Genomic DNA, 17,402 nt, shown 5'->3' on the forward strand with positions numbered 1-17,402 from the left:
CCAATTGACTATGATAAAAAATGTTAGAGAAGTCTACGAAATTTGTATTATTTTCCAGAGCTATGGAGATAGTTTCAACCCAATTAATTGTCCTGTAAAGATCTATGTTAAGATCTGGATCCTATGAAGTTTGTAGTTGTTCCTTTTCCTTTTCAAGTTGATGATCAAAGGTTTGTTTCATGACTGCTTGCTTTCTCAAGTCAAGATCTTTCTAGTCATACTTCAAGATGTGATGCTCATCTTTCATCACTGCAATCTCCGCACGTTTTTTCTCCGTCTTATCTTTGTTCACCTTTAGCCCCAGTTCAATGTTTGGGTCACGTAGATTGTGATAGGGGTTAAAGACATTAAAGTCATCCCTCTCCAGAGATAGCTTTCTAGGATGGAGAGCCATAAGATCAAACTTGAACTTTTCGTCGATGTCATCAATATCAAAATCTTGACGCTCATCCATATCAGCATCTTTAGTTTGTTGTGCTTCTTCCTGAATTTGAAGATCCACACCAACTTTATTGACAACTTCATCCACTTCATCATCATTTTGAACAAAACTTGAACATAGAAGCTCTTTTCCAACAACGGTGCCTCCATTAAGGGAATTCTCAGTGTTCAAAACCTGCAACACATAGTCACCATCTTCATTGATAAATTTATCATCATAAAGTAACTCATCATATATTGGACCTCCAATTAACTCAGTCTTATTTTCTTCATGCTGAATGAATTGGGATGCCGAATCAATGCAAGTTGAGGCAATGGAGATTTGGACTTCATCGATAGATGAACCATGCTGTTGATTGTCGTCGGACAAAGTGAGCTTCTGATCTTCGATCAACACTTCGTCCAGGTCTATCTCTTCTTCGTTAGCATCGTCATAAACTGGATCACTAAATATTTCGATCTTATCATCATTTTCGTTGCCTCCTGTGATCGGACGATCGAGAGAGTAGGACTGATCATACTTGATGTTGTTGAGGTCCTCATCTTCATGGTTGTTCTCATCGTCGTAGGAGGAAGGAGGAACATAGAGGTGTTGTAGAGCCGGTGTTCTTTTGAAGTTGTAGGTGGTGGGGTGGTTGATCCCAAATCCTTCAATCAACTGGTAAAACTCCTTCGTGGGATCATTGACTGATCTTGCATTCTGCCTCAACGTCTAATATCGTTGAAACATCGTCTGAGTATAGTCGAAAGGAAGAAAATAACTCTTCATCTTCTTCTTCATTTTCTCCCAGTTGGTGATCTTGGTTTTGCCTCGTTTCTCTCATGAGCGCCATAGTTGTTTCCACCAAGTGGATGCTCGGCCCTTGAGTTAGATGACAACCAACTTTACTTTCATTCGATCAGATACCTTATTGTAATCAAAAATACTTTCTATTTCGTTGAGCCAATCAACGAATTCTTCTACTTGAAAAGTTCCTGAAAACTCAGGTAGATCAATTTGAAAACTGAAGTCTACATACCGTTATTCTCGACCTCGACGATCCGTGACCTTATCGGGGTGGTGGTAAGGATTGCCAAAGGTAGATGCGGAATTAGAAGCACGGTCATAGCTCCTTCAATCTTCAAAACCCTGCGTTACCAGACACTGGGTTAATTCTATGACTTGCCTCTGTAAATCCTCAATCGTCTTCTCTTGCATGGTACGAGCTTCCTCTATCAGAACCTGATGGATGCGATCGCAACTGCCACATCCACGATCACGACGACCCTCCATCGGATTTGATGCGCTCTGATACCAACTGACATCAGGCGAGATAGCGATTATTCCGGGGGCAATATTGAATCCGTTGCTTCGACTGTGAACGTCGAAAATAATCTTCTAAAACCTATTAATTCAGAAAAATAACAGGAGATAGGGAAATAAACGACATTGCTGAAATTATTATTAAACCAAAACTTCTCCTAAAACATCAACTCATAAGATGTTTATATAGACCTAAACTCTAAGAAAGATTTCTGATAAAAAGAAAAATTTATTAACAAACTCTAAAAGAAAGATTCCTCATAAAAAAAGAAAATTTCTTAACAAACTCAATCCTAAAAATCCTAAATGGATTTAAAAAATTCTAAAATAAAAAATAGAACTTTTCAAAACTGCTCTAAATACCAAAAACTCTAAAAATAAAAATTATCAAAATTAATAATAAAAATATCTGGATGCTCTTGCATCAGTTAGGCAAGGAGAAGTCCTAGTTGGAGGCTAGGCAAGGAAAGCCCTAGTTGGAGGCTAGGCAAGGAAAGTCTTAGTTGGAGGCTAGGCACTACAAAAATACAGGCCATTTGGGACGAATTTTGCGACGAAAAAACTAAATATTTTCGTCGCAAAAATAATTAGCGACGAATTTGGCGACGAAACCATTTCTGTTGCAAATAGGTCGTCGCAACATTTTGCGACGAAAATTTCCTAATTCGTCGCAAATTTTGCGACAAATTTTGAAATTGGCGTCGCAAAGATTGGCGACAAAAAATAATTGCCGTCCCAAAATTTGGCGACGAATTATTTTTTCGTCGCAAACTTGGCAACGAAAATAATTTTTTCGTCGCCAACGGGGACGAGGCAGCCAGCAAAGAGGGATGCAGTGGCTGGCCAACTTTGCGACGAAAAAAGTAAATTCGTCGCCAAAATATCTCTTTTTTGCGACGAAACACAAATATTTGTCGGAAGCTTTTGCGACGAAAACTCAAATTTCGTCGCCAAGTATAACTAATTAAACTAGAATAATCACTACGATACGTTGGCGACGAAAACCCATTTTTCGTCGCAAATTGGCGACGAAAATTGGGATTTCGTCGCAAATTGGCGACGAAAAATGGGTTTTCGTCGCAAATTGGCGACGAAAAAGGGGTTTTCGTCGCCAACGAGCAAACGAACAGTGTTTTTCGATAATTTTGCGACGAAAACAGGTTTCGTCGCAAAAGTCGTCGCAATTTAAAAAAAAATTTGACAGCTTCATTCTGTTTTTGTTAATATGAAACCTGTTTACATATATATCGCATCCACATACATCCAAAAATAAACATACTCACATCCACACACAACAAACATCTAAAATATCACATATAACAAACTTCATTAAAAGATAACAAGCTACCAACATTCATATACAAGCAAAGAACATCCATATCCAAAAACAAACAGTATCAAACAAACTCTAAAAGTTTCATATCCAAACAACTAACATCCATATCGAAGCAACATAAAAAAGTATCAAACAAACCAACATCCATATCCAATCTCCATCAACTCCATAAATAAATACATCCATGATAAAGTATCTAAAGACCAGAAAAAAATATATGCAAAAATATCACCGTCCACGGCGGCCTCGGGTGATACTTTCTGCGTCACTGATCGCTTCTTCATCAAAATTGTTTTTTCTTTTCCTACATTAGCAAACAAAAATATTAGAAATATTAGAAAATTTATTTTTTACAAATAAAGTATAAAATATAAAAATTTACTTTTTCGCCGTCCTTGGATGAACCCCTGTTGAAAATAAAATAAAAATATTAATTAGTAAACAATTAAATAGTTACAAAAACACAAAACTAAAAGTAATATTAAATGCGAGGAAAATTAAAATAATACACAACTAGGCTATGAAGAAGCGTCGTCATCACCGGCATCATGGGGAGGCTGATCAGGCAACTGACTCGGAGCGGAGTCTAACTGAAAATGCGCGAAAAGCAAATCCTGTCGTCTGCGCATTTCTCTCATTTCTTCATCCCTTTGCAAAATTATTCCTTTTAAATGAGAGACTTCTTCAGTTAGACTGTTTATTTGTGCCCTCATTGCTGGTTGGCTGGAAGAAGAAGAGGTGGTAGGAACTCGATGAGTTCTGCTCAGAGAACCCAATCCCAATATCCTCCCTCCCTTCGATCCTCCAGTCACCTCCAACCAAATATTCAGGTCATTTCCTACGGAGGGCTCAGATCCATCAGCAGTACTAGCACTTGAACTTCTCTGTGCTAGCTCGAGCTCATCATATTTTTCCTGTATTGAAATATAAATACATTTAATAAGTTAAAGAAGATACATAACTTTTAAAATTCATTTAAGTTAAATATTAAAATTTAAACCTTTAGTGTTCTAGCTCTTTCCCCGCTCCAAGTCTTATCTTTTTTCTGGAAAGTGCGGGTAAATGTCTCCATAAATACTGGCTCCTTTCCCATCTCCTGAGTCTAAAAAAGCATTGTTAGAAATAGAGAAATAAAGTAAATTTAATTAATAACATAGTGTGTAAAAAATTTTACTAATCTGCGCGCGTGTTCCTCTACGTTGATGGAGCCTCCCGCATATGTAGCAGATGATTCACCAGAATTAACTTTTTGGTTTGCCTTATTTTTTTCACTTTTTTGTTTGCTTTCCTCGGTTTGCCAAACAGCGAGGATCTTTGTCCAATTTTCATCAGTAATGCACGGTGGTTTTTTATTTCTGGTCTTGGCATGATTGAGCGTATGCCGAATATGATCCCCACATTTTTTTAAAAAAATTCTCTTGATTTCCAATTCATGTGCGGGATCCCATGTAAATGCACGCTGAAATAAAAAAATCATAAATACTTAGATATATTCAATTTGATTTGATATAACAATTAAATTAAGAAAACATATACCTTGAATTCACTCCACCATAAATCCTTTGTGGAGTCTGGAGTGCTGGTATAAGTGAATGAAGCTCCTCCCCAATGATTATTGACGATTCTATTAACTTTGCGAATAATTGATACTGAATTTTGGAAACTATAAAAAATTTCAAACAAACATTATTAGTAAAAAAAAAAATTTAATCTAAAATTAACAAAATTGATATATACTTACGAATCGCCCTCAGGAACTACAACCTCGCGAGGTTGGTTTGTAGTGGACTGTACCGGAGAAGGGTTTGGAGACTGTAACGTCGACGGCTGTGGTGGCGAAGGTGTATGGGAAGGTCCTGCAGCAATGGGCGGTGAAGGTGCAGCAATGGGCGGTGAAGGTGCAGCAATGGGAGGTGAAGGTGCAGCACTGGACGGTGAAGGTGCAGCACTAGGGGAAGCAGACTGTCGAGGTGCTGAAGCTGACTGGTCAGCAGGACTACTACGTCTATGTCCACCTCGACGAAACTGTGAAACAAAATTGTTATAAGATCAAATAATAAATAATGTTAACAATAAAAGGAATATGAAAAAACTTACCATATGTGCTAGGTATGAGATCAGTAGATATCAAACAGCTAGAAAATATAAATACTCTGACCTGTAAGAACATATAAGAAAAAATACAGTGCATCAATAGTGTATAAACAAGTAAAGAAGCAACAAGTTATATAAATATGCCGAATAAAACTAAATAACTCATAACAAATTTTCTTACCATTTATAAAAAAGCTTGTTTTTTATATAAAATCAAAATCCTCATTTTCATTGTCATTATCATCGTCGTTGTCGTCTTCGTCGTCGTCGTCGTCGTCGTCGTCGTCGTCGTCGTCATCGTCGTTCTCAGCGTCTTCATTAATATTATCATTAATTTCACTTGCATCAACATTAATTACAATTCCGCTGGGATCTCGTAATGTTGAAATAACATGTTCTTCAGTCTCAAATGTGTTTCTAACTTCTTCTTGTTGATATGCAATGTCTTCCCAACGTTCCTCAATTTTTGTCCGTGCTTTAGTTTTACATACAACCCACCAATCAATTTTGTCACGTCTCAAACTAGGATACGAAGCATAGAAAACCTGAATAGCTTGTTGTGCCAACACAAATGGTTCATATCGTCTATAAAACTTCTTATGATTTATTTCAACCAACTTGTATTGTGGATGCACCTTCATTCCTCTGATTGGGTCAAACCAGCGACACATAAACAAAATAACTCGCATTTCAGGTCCCGGGTATTCTACCTCTATAATTTCATCGAGCAAACCATAAAAATCATTACTTGCACTACCTCTATCATTTTCTGATGACTGAACGCATACCCCACTATTCATTGTACTTTTTCCCATTCCATATTCCTGAGTATGAAAAATATATCCATTTATGAAATATGCTGGCCATGTGCGTACTAATGCTTTCGGACCCCAAGAAAGATAAAATAGAAATTCCTGCTCAAGGTGAGCTTGATTGTCATGAACCTAAAATCCAAAAAACATGTTTAAAAATTTTCATATGTATATATATAACTGATAGTATAAGTTAGATTGACTAATACTTACATATGATTTGAACCACGGTGCAAATTCTTCATCACAATATCGATCAAAGTCTTGAGCCGACATTTCAGAATATAATTGTTGAAAAATCCTTCAAAAAAATTAAATGACAATCACACATGTGCCAAAATATAAGAGATTACCAACATAAAAATTATATACTTACTCAAAATATGGCGCGACTTCTGGACAATTCAGTAAAATATATGTCTGAGCTGCACGCCATTCTTGACCAGTTAAATATCTCTCCTTACATTGTCCACTTGGTCGACCAAGATAGTTAAAAATTGAAAATGACTTTAAATTTTGATCAATAGGACCTTCATCATTTCTTCCTGGTCTCTGCCTTTTGCTTTTAACGTGAGGCTCAAAATAATATGATGCAAAAGTTGTTACTTCCTCTACGATATATGCATTGACAATAGAGGCTTCAACATGTGCTTTATTTTTAACCTTTCTCTTCAAATGATATAAAAATCTGCTTATCATATAAGAAATCATATTATAAACCAAAATATATAATAATTAAGATCAATCACTATTTTGTCATTAATCGAAATTCAAAATTGTACCTTTCAAATGGATACATCCATCGATAATGGACAGGACCACCAACTTTAGCTTCATATGGCAAATGAACCAAAAGATGTTCCATGGAGTCAAAAAATGACGGTGGAAAAATCCTTTCTAAATTGCACAAAATGATTGGAATATTTTTCTCTAAAGTCTCCATGTGTGAATGTCTCAAAACTGTTGAGCAAAGATCGTGAAGAAAAATACTTAACTCTGAAATTGCACCCCAGACAAAATTTGGTAACAGCTCCTTAAATGCAATAGGAATAAGTCTTTCCATGAATATATGACAATCATGACTTTTCAAACCAATTAATTTGTATTCTTTCAAATCAACACATCTTCCAATATTAGAGACATAACCATCTGGAAATTTCAAAGATTTTAGCCATTCACAAACAATACGTCTCTGCTCTCTATTTAATGTATAAATTGCCTTTGGCTTTGGCCCTCTACTATTTTCATCGACATCAAGACTGGGTCTTTTACAAATCAGTCGCATATCTTTTCTTGCATTCAAATTATCTTTTGTTTTTCCAGGGATATCCATGACTGTATTTATCAGATTATCAAAAATATTTTTCTCAATATGCATCACATCTAGATTATGATTTAGTAAATGACTGTACCAGTACGGTAGCTCCCAAAATATACTCCGTTTAGTCCATTTATGTGTGCTCCCATATTCATAAGGTGTACCATGTGGATCTTCAATAACAGAAGGAAAGTTATAAACTCTGTACCAAAGCTGTTGACCTGATAATCTCATTGGTGGAGGTGTTCTTTCAACTCTATTTTTAGTGAATTCATCTTTATTCCTTCTGAATTTATGATTTGCTGGTAAAAATTGTCTATGACAATCAAAATAGCTGGCTTTCCTTCCATGTTTCAATCTGAATGATTTGGATCTTTCCATACATATTGGGCATCCTAAAATTCCTGCAGTACTCCATCCTGATAACATGCCATAAGCTGGAAAATCATTTATCGTCCAAAGCAGTGCAGCCTTCATTACAAACGTCTGATTAGTATGAATATCATATGTAGGGAAACCATCATTCCATAATTGTTTCAGCTCTGCAATCAGTGGTTGCATGTAAACATCAATTAACTTTTTCGGATTTTGAGGGCCAGGCACAACCAATGTTAAAAACATATACGGTGTTTTCATACACATCCCAGGTGGCAGATTATACGGAGTTAATATAACTGGCCAACAAGAATAATTTCTTCCTGATTTACCAAATGGAGCAAATCCATCAGCACATAGACCCAATCTTATATTCCGAATTTCCTTCGCAAAATCAGGATATGTTCTATCAAAATTTTTCCATGCCTCTGCATCTGATGGATGACACATTAGATCATGTTCTGTTTGATGATTAGCATGCCAAGTCATATGTTCAGCAGTGGCTTCTGATGCATACAATCTTTGTAACCTAGGAGTCAAAGGCAAATAAAATAGCTGACTGTATGCTTTACGTCGTTGTTGAGGCTTATTGGTTCTCTTGTACCTAGCTTGATTACAGAATTTGCAAATATCTGCATTTTGATCTTCTCCCCAATATATCATACAACCATCTCTACAAGCATCAATCCTTTCCACCGGAAGACCTAAGTCTTTCACAAGTTTTTTCATACTATAAAAATCAGTAGGCAAGTTGTGATCACGCGGAAGTGCCTCTCCCATAACTTGAACAAAATCATTAAAACAATTTTCAGACACATTATGCTCTGCTTTTACATTCAATAATCTTGCAGTGAGAGATAATTTAGTATGAGTGTCACAACCAGCCCACACAGGTTCATCTGCAGCACTTAGCATTTCTTGAAATTGTTCATATGTCTGATTATTTAAATTCTCATAAACATTTTGTTCTTGTACCCCCTCAAATGGTGATGTATGAGCAGAAAATATTTGTTCATCGGTTGGAGGACAACTAGAGCTTGCAAAACTCGGATCAGAAAATAAATTATGACCTCCTGGACTCTGATATGGATTGAATTGATTATAAGTACTTTGATCACCACTCATTGACGCTTGTATATTTTGTCCATAATATTCCTCGTCAGGTATAAATGGTTCACCATGGCATGTCCAATTATAATAATTCGGAGTAAAACCAAATCTACACAGATGTTCCTGAACTTTGTCACATTTTAAAAATTTACCATTGTGACATTTTCTACACGGACATCGTATCTTTTCTCCATCCATAAATTCAACATGAGAGGTTGCAAATTCTAAAAACTGTTGCATTCCAACAATATACTCATCAGTTAAACCTTGACGGTTAGGTTTGTTCTTTCTATACATCCAACCCCTTTGGTTCTGCATTTTTAATTTCCTGTTTTCAATTTAATAAATTAATAAACTAAACTATAACATATAAAACATAAACCTAATTACATAAAAAACAACTATGACATATAAAACATAAAGCTAACATATCATAAGACATACAAAACATTTCATAATTAATCTCTATAACAATCATAAAATATATAAAATTATACGAAATAGTCCATAATTACTTGATCTATTTAACTACAGTGATCGGAAATTACATGGCATTTTTTTTTGCACAATAAAAAATATCATGTAATTCCGATCACTATAGTTAAATAGAAATGATAGTAATCATGGATATATATCAATTAATAATAAAAAATTTATACTTACAACACGTGAGCGCAGGAGTATGCGTAGGACCTTCACACCTCAAAGTAGGACCTGCACAATAAAATAATAACAATGTTATATTATATAACCAAGATAATTACTTAAAAGATATTAAAAATAATTAAATTAAGATACACTAACCCTAACCCTAAACCCTAATCCTATTCAATAACCCAAACCCTAAACATCAATCACTAATCCTAACTTTAAACCCTAATGTTATTCAATAACTCTAACCCTAAACATCGATCACAAACCCTAATTAACCCAAAATCCTAATGCTATTCAATAACCTTATCTTTAACCCTAATTTTAAAATTAACCACTAATCCTAATCCTAAAAACATAGTCTAACCCTAACTCTAACCCTAAACCCTAACCCTAAACTCTAATCCTAATCAATAACCTTAATTTTACAATTAACCACTAATCCTAAAAACATATTTTAACCCTAACCCTAACCCTAACCCTAATCAAACATAGATATAACCCTAAAACCCCCCACACTGCCAACTCCAACAATGGCCGGGCCAGCACCCACCCAGCACCCCATCAGTGGATGGCCGGCCGGCCAACACACCACCAGTGGTCGGCCGGCCGGCAAACAACCCTAGATCTGCCGGCCACCCACCTCCACCAACCTCCGCGCGCCAACAGACCGCAGCCAACGGGCCGCCGCCACACCAACGCCCGGCCAACCAACCGACGGCGGCCGACCACCATTTCCAGCCCTACTGCAAAGAAATAACCGGAAAACACCAAAAAAAATCAAGATCTTACCCTAAAATACGCCCTTCGCCGGCCGGTGTCGTCGCCGTTGCAGTCGGAGGGCCGATCGGAGAGGAAGGAACAGGCGGGAGCAGCAGAGGTCGCGAATCGCAGCGGAGAAGCGGAGAAAGGGGAGAAAATGGCGAGGAAGAAGAAAAGGGATCGGGGCGGAAAGATAAGTTAGGGCATTTTGCGACGAATTTAATTCGTCGCAAATATTGTCGCCAATTTGCGACAAATAAGGTTTTTCGTCGCCAAATTGGCGACGACTTTACTTTTTCGTCGCCAAATGCATTAAGTTAACAGGGCCCACCGAGGCGCACGCGGGTTTTTAGGCGATTTAGGCGCCAAATTGGCGACGAAAATGGAAATTCGTCGCCAAATGCATTAAGCGACGTCCACCGTGGCCACTTTTTCGTCAGGGCCCATTTGGCGACGAAAATGGGTTTTTAGGCAATTTGGCGACGAAAATGGATATTCGTCGCCAAAGTTTTTTGGCGACGAAAATGGACGAATTTGTTTTTCGTCGCCAATTTGGCGACGAATTTCCATTTTCGTCGCCAATTTGGCGACGAATATCCATTTTCGTCGCCAACTGACATAAGTTTACAAGGGTCGGGCGTGGCCACGTGGCTATTTTTGTCACATTTGGCGACAAATTTCGGTTTTGTCGCAAAATTTGCGACGAATAATATTATTTGTCGCAAAAATTGCAACGAATTAATTTATTTGTCGCAGATTAGCGACGAATTTGGCGACAATAAATTTTTCATTCCAAATTGGCAACAAAAAATTATCTGTCGCCAAATTTGTCGCTAATCTGCAACAAATACAGTTTTCGTCGCAAAATTTGTCCCTAATTTGCGACGAATTTATTTCGTCGCTAAATTGCGTCGCAAATAGGCAGTATTTTTGTAGTGTCTTGTTGCAAAAGTCACTGATTCAGGATGGCCATCGACTACACGATTACTTGATTTAGCCTGCTTCCCTTTATTTTTTATTATTTTAAGTAATTTTTCACACTTACATTCAACTGCATGTTCTCCAATATTAGCTCCTAATTCGATTGCTAGAATGATGCAAATAAGACATTCATTATTACTTTGGCATCCAACTTCTATGCCATTTGTGATGTCTCCAATGGACGTGAAGTATCATCAACAAATCAAGTTTCTCAAGTAATGTAATTTCATATTGGGTAAGGATTAGTTCGATAATAACCTATCAAATTATAAAAATAAATCTTAGAAACTAGATATTAACCTAAGTTAGGCTACAGTCTTCGATATTTACCTCTTCAGGTGAAACTTAGTCGAACAAGGTTTTCATCTTACTAATATGTGAAGAAATATTCCTCAACTTATTTATTCGTACTCTTTCATTATTGTATGGTTTTTGAATTGGAACATGCTCTATAAACCATGCCTAATTCATCATAAAAAGTGTTACATACTCATAAGTATATATAAAATATTATCAAATTTAACATTAAGAATAAACTCACAGCTAGAAAGACCAACAAATCCCTTCAGATAAGGGAGTGTGGTGTTGGATTGATTTGTTTGAGTAAATAAAAATAGGTGCCCAAACTTAGGTAATTATGGAACCATAAATTGATGGATGGCTTCAACCCAGTTGAATCTACTAAGATTGTCAAAATCATCTACTATATCTACCAAACCTAAATAAATCTTATATGTACTAAAAAAAATAAGACACAAACAAATATATACAAAATGTATAATTTGTAAAACACTAAAACATCATCATCTACTTCAAATATATGAGAATAAAATTTAAGCAACTCCTAGATTTTTGATTCGGTAAGTTCTTTAGTTGAATTCATAAGAACTGTAGTACCTCGATTTGCAATATCAAACAACCAAGGCATGTCTCTTCTAGTGAAGGCAACCAGTACACCTAAAAATCTAAAATGATTAGTTATCTTTTACAATATATTGTCTACTGACCAAAATGAAAAAATATTAAGTTTCTTCAACTATTTGATTTTACTAAAGTACTTACTATTTCATGCTTAAGTTTCACAATTGAAAATTGTACTTGAGAATCTAAAGGTTTCAGATGTTAATCTCAATTTTAAAATATATTAACTAATATACCATGGATGTGTTGCATATCTTGTATGCCCAAGAAAATACCAAAGGAGAGTTGTTTGATAATCACTATGTGTCTATCATGTAAACGAACAGAACTACGATGTCTTTCTTTCAATGTTGATGCTCCAAAAAAATTGTTAAAGTGACCTAACACACTATTCCAATGCAATTTCTATCCAAGATCAACTGAAGCCTATAAGTTTTTGATATTGAAATTACTAACAAATAAATACACGCCGATGGAGGTTTTCCAAATTCAAATGAACATTGTTATGAATATATCCAGTACAATAGTAATGCTATTTTGGAATCCAACGAAATTTACATCATAATTCATTAATGAAATTATAGACTTCAACAAATCAATGTATTTATTAAAAACAACGGCATCCAAACTCAGTGCAGATGAACACAAACACTAAAAATTAAATATATCCATGTTACATACCTTTGCGGATGATTGAGAACCAGAAATTGAAATATCTGTCACACCTTCTTGCGCCATTCTAAAATGAGAATATAAATGACAAATAAAATCCTAAACTCGAATGCAAAGACAATAAGGTCAGTATGTGGATTTCATCGAAAATCCTAAGTGAGTTGTCGATATTATAGGTATAGTTTATACTTTATACCCATAAAATTGGGAAGTAATAAGAATTATTTATGTGACAGATAGATTTTTAAGAAGTGGGTGAGCTAGGAATTTTATCATAGATTTAGAAGAAAAACATTTTTATTTTTTTGAAAAAATGGATGCCTTCTAATTTTCACCCCAAATTATTTTATAAATAATTGGAAGTATAATAATGGCTGTGACGACGACCAAGGAGATAATGATCCATGGGCTTACGTTATCTAACCTTATACACTTCAGCAAAACTCTACGGTTTCACCAAGGAACACATGGCGATACCCTCCAATATACCCGAATGTCTTCCTGTGTCGTTCTATTTGTGGGCTCCATTTATCGTCAAATCGCATGGTGGGTAGGAAAGGTCTTGCCTGTGAACAAGTTGCATACGCATTCGCAAGAGCATCCGTAACGCGCGTTAATAGGGTGATGTGAAAGAAAGAGGAAAGGACGTGGAAGAGTGAGAAAGGAAAGAGATATTTAACACGTTCAGCACATTGAACGTGTTAATCAGGACAGTGGATGGGTCTCACGTAGTGCGCGATTGAATTTTTATACGGAGGTCGATCAGCGAGGGTCGATCAATTGATCGACCACATGTGGTGGTGGTCAATCAGGTGGTCGACCACTACCATGTGATCGACCAGTGGTCGATCACCAAAATGACGCCCTTGCGCTAAACTGCAAAGATATTTTGGTAAGGAGCATACGTGTCACCATCCTATAGGTCGGTAATCCCCCAATTGATGCACGCAACTGGTGATTATATTGAGGCGGATGAGTGGAAGGGCGCAGAAGACGAGGGACACCGGAGCTCGATGGATCTCCTGCGGCTCTCGCTGTCTCTCCTCCTCCTCTTATCGGCGGCGATTGCCTCCTCCTCCGGCGCGGACGATGCCACAGAGGATCCGCTGATCCTGCAGGTGGTGGAGGCCGCGGAGGACGAGGCGTGGGGGCTTAGCGCGGTGGCGCACTTCGCCAGCTTCGTAAGGAGGTTCGGGAAGACCTACGCCGACGAGAACGAGCGTGCTTACCGCTTCAAGGTGTTCAAGAAGAATCTCCTCCGGGCGGCGCGGCACCAGATTCTGGACCCCACCGCCACCCATGGGGTCACCAAGTTCTCCGATCTAACTCCCGCCGAGTTCCGACGCGCCTACCTCGGCCTCCGGCGCCCATCTCTGGCTTCTTCCCCCGAGGCGCCCGTCCTTCCGACCAACGACCTGCCTACAGACTTCGATTGGAGGGACTATGGAGCCGTCGGCGCCGTTAAGAATCAGGTCCTCTTTTCAACTAATCTACATGCCAATCCCTAAATTTTCCTCTTTTTTAAAATCCCTCTTTGTATGTTGGTCTGATTTAATTTATTCCTTTTTTTTTCTTTACTTTTGTTTGTTCTACTTTAGGGGTCGTGTGGATCGTGCTGGTCCTTCAGCACCGTAGCAGCCCGGGAAGGAGCTCACTTTTTGGCCACTGGAAAATTGTAAAGTCTCAGTGAGCAGCAGTTAGTTAATTCCATTAATTATGATTTAATTATAAATTCTCTTATACTATGAATCATATTATGGATATTCAGTAATTAAATTTAAGATTCAATCAAATACATAAAAAATATACATTCAAATAGTGAATTATTATTTATCTAATAAATAGTATAATCGTAAGATAATTATTTTAAAATACTCTTTAAATCTAACAAATAACACATGCATGAATAACAAAGAAGACTGCATAGATATCAATAGACTAAGACAAGTGCAAGCGAGTAAAAGTCAACTCAAGAAATAACATAGAGTGGAGTCAAGGTAACGTAAATAACTACGAAATACATATAAAAGAATCATGCACTAAGATTAAAAGAACTGTAGAGGTTAAAAGCAAGAACCACCCACCTCAAATGTAGATCATCCTAACTGTCTTCAAGTCAGAGGGGTTTGCTTGACCATGATACTAGGATCATGTTCTAGTTGAGAGGTTGCATAACAGTGGAACACTTTCGAAGAACTAGAAATAGGGAATAGAGGACATCGTTAGATTCCTTGCAGCCTCAAAAATACAAAGGACCTTAAATGAGTCTGATGTGACTTATCTAGGTCAGGGGCGGCTCAAGCCGCCGGAAGGTCCTAGGCGAATGTTTTTTTAAATAATTATTATTTTTAATAAAAAAATTTACCTTTTTTTATTCAGATTTGAGACCGACAATGGTGGATTTAAAATTTTTTTTAAATAAATTAAAATATTAATTTTAAAAATAATTTTTTTATATAAAAATAAATTTTTTAATATAAAATTATTAATTAAATTTTTATATTCATTTCATTTGTAATTTCTTTAGTAGAAATCATAGCAGATATGAATCCATTTTCTCTATATTCATTCAAAAAAAAATAAGACTTTTTAATTGATTTAATACAACAGTAATGTTCATATCTTTATATTGTAAAAATTTATTAACAATATTAACTGCGAATAAGATTACAAGTTTACAACAGGAATCATTGATAAGAAAATAAGAAATTAACAGAAGCATTAAAAAAAAGATTTGATAGAGAAATAAGGAAGACAATACCTTTAGGTTTTAAGATTATCAAAAAATCTATAATAAAAGATCTTAATTCTGATCGTTTCTCTCCTTACACCTCTTGTGATGATCTCGAAAATGTCTTGAGAATCGAAAATTAAATAAACTATCAAATAAGTAAAATGTTTGAAGTTGAGCAAAATAGGTTATTAGGTTAATAAGGAAGGAAGGAGAGGAATATAAAGAAACTAGTAAAATTAGAGTTTTAAGAATTGAGAAATATTAAATATATTGAAATAATCATGCCAAAATCTTTATGAAATCCAATGACCATGCCAAATCTCTATAAAATCCAATGATTATGTCAAATCTCTTTAAAATCTAATAAAGATATTAATAATTTTTTATTCTCTTAATATATATATAATTAATATTTTTAAAACATGGGCCCCAATTTATTGGGGGGCCCTAGGCATAGGCCTTAGTGGTCTATGCCTAAAGCCGGCTCTGATCTAGGTCAATCAGTGGATTTTGATCCAAACCCACTGATGGACTTAGGCTATTTGAATTTCTATAAACTTGCAACTAATAGGAAGGGTTGAATATGCAGAACGTAGATATGGTGTGAAATATTAAATCTAAGCAATGTGAACTAAATTATTGTCATGTGTCATTTGACACAAACTCTGAGACAAGATAACCATTTTCAATTTAGGCTTGCCGGGATTGGTTTACATTGTTGGTATTCATTGTTTCGTGTCAATTTGGACGATTTCTATTTGGCTGGGCAATCAAGTTATTCCTGTGACCATTCAGTATATATTTCTCATATCATAGATAGCATCATCTATTACACAACCAACAGGGGCGGCTCAAGCTTCTTGGAGGCCCTAGGTGAAATTTTTTTTAAATTATTATAATTTTTTTTTAAAAAAAATTATCTTTTTTTATTCAGACTTGAGATCGACAACGGTAGATTTAAAATTTTTTAAAATAAAATAAATATTAATTTTAAAAATAAATTTTTTATATAAAATTTAACAAAAGCATAAAAAAGATTTTTCTAATGTGAACTGTTAAGATTTACAAGTTTATAATAGAAATCGTTGATAAAAAAATAAGAAATTAACAAAAGCATAAAAAAGAAGATTTGATAGGAAAATGAAGAAGCCGATACTTTTAGATTTTAAGATCATCGAAAAATCTATAATAAAGGATTTTACTTTTGATCAGTCCTCTCCTTGCACCCCTTATGATGACCTCGGAAATGTCTTAAGAAGAGAAAATAAATTATCAAACGAGTAAACTGTTTGAAGTTAGGCAAAATAGGTTATTGGATTAGTAAGGAAGGAAGAAAAGGAATATAAAGAAACTAGTAAATTAGAGTTTTGAGAGTTGAGAAATATTAAATATATTGGAATCATGTCAAAATCTTTATGAAATCCAATGACCATATCAAATCTCTACAAAATCCAAAAAAGATATTTTAATAATTTTATATTATCTCTCAAAAATATATATATATATATATATAATAATTAATATATATTAAAAAAATTGGGCCCTAATTTTATTGGGGGCCTTAGGCATAGGCCTTAATGGCCTATGCCTAAAGCCGGCCCTGACAACCAATACTACATATACTACATATATTAGGATTAAATATAATTTACGAATCGAATATGTAAAAGTAACAATTATAGATTTTCATTCCCTACCCAACTATTTTTCTTACAACACTATGAATAATTAATCTGATATTTTACAGGACATGTCTCTTAAAATTGATACTAGTACATCAATTCTAAATTTTTTCATGTCTGTTTGTTTGAAATACATCTTTAAATCATATAGTAGACATCAAATGTATTGCATCACAAAGAAGACATGATTGACACTGTAAATAACATCAA

At 35.5% G+C, this 17,402-nt stretch overlaps 3 protein-coding genes across 3 annotated transcripts; 1 reads left to right on the forward strand and 2 right to left on the reverse strand.

Annotated features, from left to right (window-relative positions):
- Window positions 1-3,598: 3,598 nt before the first annotated feature.
- LOC141819641 (uncharacterized) lies at window positions 3,599-5,250 on the reverse strand. The gene is made up of 6 exons (XM_074706883.1): window positions 5,239-5,250; window positions 4,822-5,105; window positions 4,617-4,743; window positions 4,255-4,539; window positions 4,081-4,182; window positions 3,599-3,994 (listed from the first exon to the last, which is right to left on the reverse strand). The coding sequence occupies exons 1-6, from the start codon at window positions 5,248-5,250 to the stop codon at window positions 3,599-3,601; spliced, it is 1,206 nt and encodes a 401-aa protein (XP_074562984.1).
- Window positions 5,251-5,377: 127 nt separating this feature from the next.
- LOC141819644 (uncharacterized) lies at window positions 5,378-9,107 on the reverse strand. The gene is made up of 4 exons (XM_074706887.1): window positions 6,769-9,107; window positions 6,363-6,674; window positions 6,200-6,287; window positions 5,378-6,118 (listed from the first exon to the last, which is right to left on the reverse strand). The coding sequence occupies exons 1-4, from the start codon at window positions 9,105-9,107 to the stop codon at window positions 5,378-5,380; spliced, it is 3,480 nt and encodes a 1,159-aa protein (XP_074562988.1).
- A 4,664-nt stretch (window positions 9,108-13,771) lies between these two features.
- LOC141819638 (cysteine proteinase 1-like) lies at window positions 13,772-14,505 on the forward strand. Its single transcript, XM_074706881.1, has 2 exons — window positions 13,772-14,248; window positions 14,375-14,505. Exons 1-2 carry the CDS (start codon window positions 13,790-13,792, stop codon window positions 14,453-14,455), a joined length of 540 nt encoding a protein of 179 aa, XP_074562982.1. The 5' UTR covers window positions 13,772-13,789; the 3' UTR covers window positions 14,456-14,505.
- Window positions 14,506-17,402: the final 2,897 nt, after the last annotated feature.

Source organism: Curcuma longa, unplaced genomic scaffold (assembly GCF_044706935.1).
Source record: "Curcuma longa cultivar G26 ecotype Majalengka, Jawa Barat unplaced genomic scaffold, ITB_CL_G26_1.1 contig_994, whole genome shotgun sequence".
Taxonomy (NCBI): domain Eukaryota; kingdom Viridiplantae; phylum Streptophyta; class Magnoliopsida; order Zingiberales; family Zingiberaceae; genus Curcuma; species Curcuma longa.

Bases quoted from the DNA above. Each gene is read 5' to 3' on its own strand.
- LOC141819641 (XM_074706883.1), bottom strand. The intron at 4,744-4,821 runs GTAAGTATATAT...AATTTTTTATAG, and splicing joins GTAGTTCCTGAGGGCGATTC to TTTCCAAAATTCAGTATCAA. The intron at 3,995-4,080 runs GTTTAAATTTTA...ATTTCAATACAG, and splicing joins AAAGAGCTAGAACACTAAAG to GAAAAATATGATGAGCTCGA.
- LOC141819644 (XM_074706887.1), bottom strand. From the start codon at position 9,107: ATGCAGAACCAAAGGGGTTGGATGTATAGAAAGAACAAACCTAACCGT. The intron at 6,675-6,768 runs GTACAATTTTGA...TATGATAAGCAG, and splicing joins TGGATGTATCCATTTGAAAG to ATTTTTATATCATTTGAAGA. The intron at 6,288-6,362 runs GTAAGTATATAA...ATTTTTTTGAAG, and splicing joins GAAGTCGCGCCATATTTTGA to GATTTTTCAACAATTATATT.
- LOC141819638 (XM_074706881.1), top strand. From the start codon at position 13,790: ATGGATCTCCTGCGGCTCTCGCTGTCTCTCCTCCTCCTCTTATCGGCG. The intron at 14,249-14,374 runs GTCCTCTTTTCA...GTTCTACTTTAG, and splicing joins TCGGCGCCGTTAAGAATCAG to GGGTCGTGTGGATCGTGCTG.